Source organism: Malurus melanocephalus, unplaced genomic scaffold, assembly GCF_030028575.1.
Source record: "Malurus melanocephalus ecotype Western Australia unplaced genomic scaffold, MMel_1.1 scaffold_1499, whole genome shotgun sequence".
NCBI classification, from domain to species: domain Eukaryota; kingdom Metazoa; phylum Chordata; class Aves; order Passeriformes; family Maluridae; genus Malurus; species Malurus melanocephalus.
Genome location: NW_026624731.1, coordinates 21,877 through 29,998, shown reverse-complemented (window position 1 = coordinate 29,998; position 8,122 = coordinate 21,877). Strand labels below are relative to the sequence as shown.

General features: G+C 41.2%; 1 protein-coding gene across 1 annotated transcript in view; it reads left to right on the top strand.

Annotated features, from left to right (window-relative positions):
• Positions 1–7,802, top strand: part of LOC130587066 (protein-glutamine gamma-glutamyltransferase K-like) — an 8,339-nt gene extending 537 nt beyond the window's left edge. The window contains exons 2-7 of the mRNA XM_057388023.1: positions 954–1,061; positions 1,684–1,858; positions 4,198–4,336; positions 5,035–5,138; positions 5,914–6,002; positions 7,596–7,802. Of these exons, the coding sequence (XP_057244006.1) occupies positions 1,005–1,061; positions 1,684–1,858; positions 4,198–4,336; positions 5,035–5,138; positions 5,914–6,002; positions 7,596–7,787 (756 nt within the window). The 5' untranslated portion in view covers positions 954–1,004 and the 3' untranslated portion in view covers positions 7,788–7,802. The remainder of the gene's footprint in view (positions 1–953; positions 1,062–1,683; positions 1,859–4,197; positions 4,337–5,034; positions 5,139–5,913; positions 6,003–7,595) is intronic.
• The last annotated feature ends 320 nt before the right edge of the window (positions 7,803–8,122 follow it).

The window sequence follows — 8,122 nt, the reverse complement described above, 5'->3', positions numbered from 1 at the left end:
GGGTAAACCTGGTGTCTCTGATTCTGAATTCTTTTTTTCAATAGGTGGACCTGGTGTATCTAACTCTCCATTGAGTTTAATGGGTAGACCTGGTGTCTCTGCTTCTTCTTTCATTTGAGTGGGTAGACCTGGTGTCTGTAACCCTCCATTGAGTTTAATTGGTAGACCTGGTGTCTCTGATTCTTCATTCATGTCAATGGGTAGACCTGGTGTCTGTAACCCTCCATTGAGTTCAATTGGTAGACCTGGTGTCTCTGATTCTTCATTCATTTCAATGGGTAGACCTGATGTCCCCAAGGCTTCCCAATCCTGATTTTTTTGGGATTTCTTTTTTTTTTGGAATTTTGGGGTCGTTCCTAAAATATTCCATCGGAAAAGACAAAAATTCAGGCAAAATCAGGGTAAAAATCAGGAAATTTTGGGTAAAATTCCGGCAAAATTGGGAATGTCAATGAAAATTGGGGAATTTTGGCCAAAATTGGGGCATTTTGGGACATTTTTAGTCAGATTTTTTTCAGGAATTTTTGGGAATTTTGGGAATTCTTGGGAATTTCATGATTCCACAAAAATTTGGGATCTCAAATTGAGCTAAAACCCAAAAAAAGGGCACCAAAATGAGCCACTTTGGTCAAATTTCACTCAAATTTTGCTGTTGTTTTGTCAAATTTTAACGGATTTTCGTCAAATTTTCACTGATTTTTTCCAAATTTTTTTTTGAAATTTCACAAATTTTGGGAATTTTGGGATTTAAAGATTCCACAAAAATTTGGAATATGAAATTGGGATAAAACCCCAAAAAACGGCACCAAATGGATCGAATTTGGTCAATTTTTACCGTTTTTCGGTCAAATTTTCACCGATTTTCGTCAAATTTTCACCGATTTTTTCCAAATTTTTTTTGGAATTTGCAGAATTTTGGGAATTTTCTCAAATTTATGTTTTTTTTTCCCCAGTTTGAGCCGGGGGTGCTGGACGCCTGCCTGTTCATCCTGGACCGCCGGGGGATGCCCCACAGCGCCCGCGGAGATCCCATCATGGTGTCGCGGGTGGTGTCAGCCATGGTGAGAAATTTGGGTGAAAATTCCTGGATTTTGGGAAAATTTGGGAATTTTTTAAAAAATTCGGGATTTTGGGGAGAAATCTGCAAAAAATTGGGAAAAAAATCTGCAGTTTTGAGGCATTTTGGGGGGATTTTGGGGAAAAAAAAGGGATTTTTTTTTTTTATTTTTGGGGAATTTTGGAGAAAATTTTTGGGAAAATTTGGGAATTTGGGGAAAATTGGGAAATTTGGGAAAAATTTTGGGAAAAACCTGGGATTTTATGGGGTTTTTACAGAGTTTTTGGGGAGGAAACTCAGGACAATTTTGATGGAAACTTTAGGTGACATTTTCTCTTTTTTTTCACCATTTTTTCACCGATTTTGGTCAGAATTTTTTAAAAATTTTGGGATTTTTTTTGGGATTCTTTGAAATTCCGTAATTTTATATTTTCACAGTATTTTGCTAAAATGTATGAATTTTGGGGTAGAACTGGAGCCATTTTTGGAAGGAATTTTTTACATTTTGGGATGATTTTTTTCACATTTTTGGCCGTATTTTCGCCATAATTTCGTCAATTTTCATCGGATTTTCACCGGAATTTCACCCAAATTTCCCATTTTTTCCCAAATTTCGTTTTTTCCAGGTGAATTCCCTGGACGACAGCGGGGTGCTGGTGGGGAACTGGACGGGCGATTACTCGCAGGGCACGAACCCCTCGGCCTGGGCGGGGTCTGTGGGGATCCTGCGGCGATTCCTGAGCTCCGGGGCGCCCGTCAGATACGGCCAGTGCTGGGTGTTCGCGGGGGTCGTCACCACTGGTTTGTACTGGGTTATACTGGGAGGTGTTTTGGGGACATTCTGGGAAAATTTGGCGAAAATTCGGTGAAATTTGGGTGAAAAACGGACAAAAAATGAGCAAAAAACGGTGAAAAAATGGGAAAAAATTGCTCTGGAAGTGAGAATTTGTTACTGGTTTATACTGGTTTATACTGGTTTGATACTGGTTTGTACTGGGTTATACTGGGAGGGGTCTGGGGGTCATCAGGGAAAAATTTGGTGAAAATTCGGTGAAATTTGGGCGAAATTTGGGTGAAAAACGGGCGAAAAATGAGCAAAAAATGGCAAAAAAATGACCAAAAATGGCTACAAAAGGGGATTTTTTATACTGGTTTATACTGGTTTGTTACTGGTTCATACTGGTTTGGACTGGTTTATACTGGGAGGCGTTTTGGGGACATTCTGGGAAAATTTGGTGAAAATTGGACGAAAAACGGACGAAAAATGAGCAAAAAACGACCAAAAAACGGTGAAAAAACGGGAAAAAATGGGAAGAAACAGATCTTGATAGGAGTTTTTGTTACTGGTTTATACTGGTTTATACTGGTTTGGAACTGGTTTGTACTGAGAGGAGTTTTGGGGACATTCTGGGAAAATTTGGCGAAAATTCGGTGAAAATTGGACGAAAAACGAGTGAAAAATGAGCAAAAAACGACCAAAAAACGATCAAAAATGGTTGTTTAAGGGGGTTTTTGTTACTGGTTTATACTGGTTTGGAACTGGTTTGCACTGGTTTATACTGGGAGGGGATTCAGGAAAAATTTGGTGAAAATTCGGTGAAAATTGGGCGAAAAACGGGGAAAAAATGAGCAAAAAATGGGCAAAAAATGATCAAAAATGGTTGCTTAAGGGGGTTTTTGTTACTGGTTTGTACTGGTTTTATACTGGTTTATACTGGTTTGGACTGGGAGAGACTGGGAAGGGTCTGGGGGTCATCAGGGAAAAATTTGGTGAAAATTTGGTGAAATTTGGGCGAAAAACGGACAAAAAATGAGCACAAAACGGTGAAAAAATGGGAAAAAATTGCTCTGAAAGTGAGAATTTATTACTGGTTTATACTGGTTTGTTACTGGTTTATACTGGGAAGGACTGGGAGGGACTGGGAGGGGTGTGAGGGTCATCAGGGAAAAATTTGGTGAAAATTCGGTGAAATTTGGGCAAAAAATGAGCGAAAAATGAGCGAAAAACGGGCAAAAAACGGTGAAAAAATGGGAAAAATTGGTTTTGAACTGGGAGTTTGTTACTGGTTTATACTGGTTTGGACTGGGTTATACTGGGAGGGGATTTGGGTGAAATTTGGTGAAAATTTGGTGAAATTTGGGAGAAAAATGGGCGAAAAATGGGCAAAAAACGGGAAAAAATGGATCTTAAAGGGGATTGTTTATACTGGTCCATACTGGTCCATACTGGTTTAAACTGGTTGAAATCCCCTCCAAAACCCCATTTTAAAGTGGTTTGTACTGGTTTTTACTGGTTTTCATGATTTTTTAGGGTTTTTTTCCCTTTTTTTTTTTCTCAAACTGGTCTATACTGGTCCATACTGGTTTATACTGGTTTTTACCATTCTTTTCTCGTTTTTTCCCATTTTTTTTGCTCCGTACTGGTTTATACTGGTTTATACTGGTCCATACTGGTCCATACTGGTCTATACTGGTTTATCCTGGTTTATACTGGTTGAAATCCATTCCAAAACCTCATTCCAAACTGGTTTTTACTGGTTTTTACCATTTTTTTCCCGTTTTTTTTGCCTCAAACTGGTCCATACTGGTCCATACTGGTTTAAACTGGTTGAAATCCCCTCCAAAACCTCATTTTAAGCTGTTTTTTACTGTTTTTTACTGGTTTTCATGATTTTTTAGGGCTTTTTTTCCTGTTTTTTTTCTCAAACTGGTCCATACTGGTCCATACTGGTCCATACTGGTTTATACTGGTCCATACTGGTTTATACTGGATTAAGTCCCCTCCAAAACCCCATTTTAAACTGGTTTTTATTGTTTTTTGCTGTTTTTTTACTGCTTTTTACCATTTTTTTGGCATTTTTTTCTGTTTTTTGTCTCAAACTGGTCTATACTGGTCCATACTGGTCCATACTGGTTTATACTGGTCTATACTGGTCCATACTGGTTTATACTGGTTTATACTGGTTTATACTGGTTGAAATCCATTCTTAAACTCCATTTTAAGTTGGTTTTTACTGGTTTTTATGATTTTTTAAGCGATTTTTTCCCTGTTTTTTTTCTCAAACTGGTCCATACTGGTCCATACTGGTCTATACTGGTCCATACTGGTCTATACTGGTCTATACTGGTTTTTTCCCCAGTCCTGCGCTGCCTGGGGCTCCCCACCCGCACGGTGACCAATTACAACTCCGCCCACGACACCGACACCTCGCTCACCACCGACATCTACCTGGACGAGAGCATGCGGCCGCTCGAGCGCCTCAACACCGACTCCGTCTGGTACTGGGACAAACTGGGACATACTGGGAGGGGCTGGGAAAAAAAACTGGGTGAAAATCGGGCGAAATTTGGGCGAAAAATGACTGAAAAACGGGCAAAAAATGGGGAAAAAATGTGGAAAAATGGGTTTAAGAGGGGATTTTGCTTACTGGTTTCATACTGGTTTATACTGGTTTATACTGGTTTATACTGGTTTATACTGGGAGGGGCTAGGAAAAAAACTTGGGTGAAAATCGGGTGAAATTTGGGCAAAAAACGGCCAAAAAATGGGGAAAAATGAGTGAAAAATGGGGAAAAAATGGGGAAAAAATGAATCTTAAAAGGGATTTTTGTTACTGGTTTATACTGGTTTATACTGGGAGGGACTGGGAAAAAAAACTGAGTGAAAATCGGGTGACATTTGGGTGAAAAATGGTGAAAAAACGATGAAAAACGAGCAAAAAAGGGAAAAATTATTGAAAATTGGGGATTTTTATACTGGTTTATACTGGTTTGAACTGGTTTATACTGGGCGGGACTGGGAGGGGATTTGGGTGAAAATTGGGGTGAAAAAGTGGAAAAAATGGGGAAAAATTGGGGGAAAATCCGTGTTTTTTACCGGTTTAAACTGTTTTTTCTGGTTTGTACTGGTTTGTACTGGTTTGTACTGGTTTATTCTGGTTTGTACTGGTTTATACTGGTTTGTACTGGTTTCCCAGGAATTTCCACGTGTGGAACGATTGCTGGATGAAGCGGCCGGACCTGCCCGAGGGCTACGATGGGTGGCAGGTGGTGGACGCCACCCCCCAGGAGACCAGCAGCGGTACTGGTTTATACTGGTTTATACTGGTTCATACTGGTTTTGACTGGTTTTGACTGGTTTTTACAATTTTTTACTTTTTTTACCCTTTTTTTACAGTTTTTTACTGGTTTTTACCAATTTTTACTGTTTTTTACCAATTTTTTACTGGTTTATAGTGGTTTGTTACTGGTTTATACTGGTTTACACTGGTTTATACTGGTTTTTACAGTTTTTTACTGTTTTTTACTGTTTTTTTACTGATTTTTACAATTTTGTACTGGTTTCTACTGGTTTTTACCAATTTTTTACTGGGCCATACTAGTTTATACTGGTTTTTACTGGGTTTTACCATTTCTTACTGGTTTATACTGGTCCATACAGTTTTTTACAGTTTTTTACCAAATTTTTTACTGTTTTTACTGCCTTATACTGGTTTTTACTGGTCCATACTGGTCCATAGTGGTTTATACTGGTTTTATACTGGTTTATACTGGTTTTTACCAATTTTTTACTGATTTTTACTGATTTTTACAGGTTTTTACTGGTTTTTACTGGTTTTACTGCCTGATACTGGTTTATACTGGTTCACACTGGTCCTTACTGGTTTATACTGGTTTATACTGTTTTTTTCCTGCTTTTTTTCTGTTTTTTAACCATTTTTTTACTGTTTTTTACTGGTTTTTATTGGTTTGTTCTGGTTTTACTGCCTTATACTGGTTTATACTGGTCCATACTGGTTTATACTGGTCCATACTGGTTCATACTGGTTCATACTGGTCCATACTGGTCCCCGCAGGGCTGTTCTGCTGCGGTCCATGCTCAGTGAAGGCGGTGAAGAACGGAGAGGTTTTCCTCAAGTACGACACGCCCTTCGTTTTCGCTGAGGTGGGCGGAGTTTGTTCATGCAAATCAGAGGGTGGGCGTGGCTTATTAATGCAAATTAAGGGTGGGCGGAGTCTGTCCATGCAAATCAGCGGGCGTGATCAAGGTGTCAGCCCCATTGACTTCAATGGGTAGACCTGATGTCCCTAAAAATCCTCATTGTCTCAAATGGGTAGACCTGGTGTCTCTAAAAATCCCAATTGCCATAAATGGGTAGACCTGTTGTCCCTAAAAATCCTCATTGACTTCAATGGGTAGACCTGATGTCCCTAAAAATCCTCATTGACTTCAATGGGTAGACCTGGTGTCCGACAGACCCCATTACTTCCAGCGGGTAGACCTGATGTCTTAAATCTCCCATTGTGTACAGTGGGTAGACCTGGTGCCTTTCAATCCCCATTAAGTTCAATTGGTAGACCTGATAGCCAAATTTCCCCATTACTGTCAACGGGTAGACCTGGTGTCCTGGTTTTCCCTATAGGTTTTAATGGGTAGATCTGGTGTCCTGACCTCTCCATTGCGTTTAATTGGTAGATTTGGTGTCCGAAAGTCCCCATCACTTTCAAAGGGTAGACCTGATGTCTTAAATTTCACATTTTGATCAATGGGTAGACCTGGTGTCCCAAATTCCTCATTACTTTCAACAGGTAGACCTGGTGACTTTCAATCCCAATTGCGTTCAACTGGTAGACCTGATTTCCCAAATGCCCCATTAGTTTCAATGGGTAGACCTGGTTTCCTAAATCCCCTATACCTTTTCAATGGGTAGACCTGGTGTCCCGATTTCCCATTGCTTTCCATGTGTAGACCTGGTGTCCCTTTAGCTTTCACCTAGCATTTAAAGCAAAGGGGGCGTGGTTTCTGTATGCTAATGAGGGGGCGTGTCCAGGTGAACAGCGACAAGGTGTACTGGCAGCGACAGGCACACAGCAGCTTTGCCGTGGTGCACGTGGAGGAAGGCACCATCGGCTGCCGGGTCCCTATATCCACATTGACTCTAACGGGTAGACCTGGTGTCCTGATCTCCCCATTGCTTTTAATTGGTAGACCTGGTGTCCAAGCTTCCCAATGACGTTCAACGGGTAGCCCTGATGTCCTGATTTAGTCGTTGCTTTCAATGGGTAGACCTGATACCCTAAATGTGCCATTGTGTACAATGGGTAGACCTGGTGTCTTTCAATCACCATTGAGTTCAATTGGTAGACGAGAKGTCCAAAATCCCCCTTTGCTTTCAATGGGTAGACCTGRTGTYYTGWTTTYCCCTTTACTTTCAATGGGTAGACCTGATGTCTTAAATCTCCCATTGCGTTCAATGGGTAGACCTGGTGTCCAAATTCTTCATTCCTTTCAATGGGTAGACCTGGTGTCTCTCAATTCCAATTGTGTTCAATTGGTAGACCTGATGTCCCAAATGCCTCATTATTCTCAATGGGTAGACCTGGCATCCCGATTTCCCCATACCTTTCAATGGGTAGACCTGGTATCCCAATTTCCCTGTTTTTTTCAATGGGTAGACCTGATGTCCCTTTAGCTTTTGCCCAGTGTTTACAGCAATGGGGGCGTGGTTTCTGTATGCTAATGAGGGGGCGTGTCCAGGTGAACAGCGACAAGGTGTACTGGCAGCGGCAGGCGCACGGCGGCTTCACCGTGGTGCACGTGGAGGAAGGCGCCATCGGCCGCAGGATCAGCACGCTGGCGGCGGGGTCAGCGGCCAGAGTGGACATCACTGACCAGTACAAACACCCCGAGGGTGAGGATGGACTGGGGGCACCCATGGGTGACAAGTGACATCACTGACCCCATGGATGACGTCATCACTGACCGCACTGACCCCATGAATGACGTCATCACTGACCCCACTGACCCCATGAATGATGTCATCACTGACCCCTTGACCCTTTGATCTGAAATCCCCAAATTTCACCCTAAAAACCCCCAAAATTTAACTCCAAAAATCCTCCAATTTAACCCTAAAATTTTAACCCTGAAATCCCCAAAATTTATCCCAAAAATCCCCAAAATTCAACGCAAAAATCCCCAAATTGCACCCTAAAAAACCCTAAAATTTCACCATAAAAATCCCGAGATTTCACCATAAAAAACCCCCAAAATTTATCCCAAAA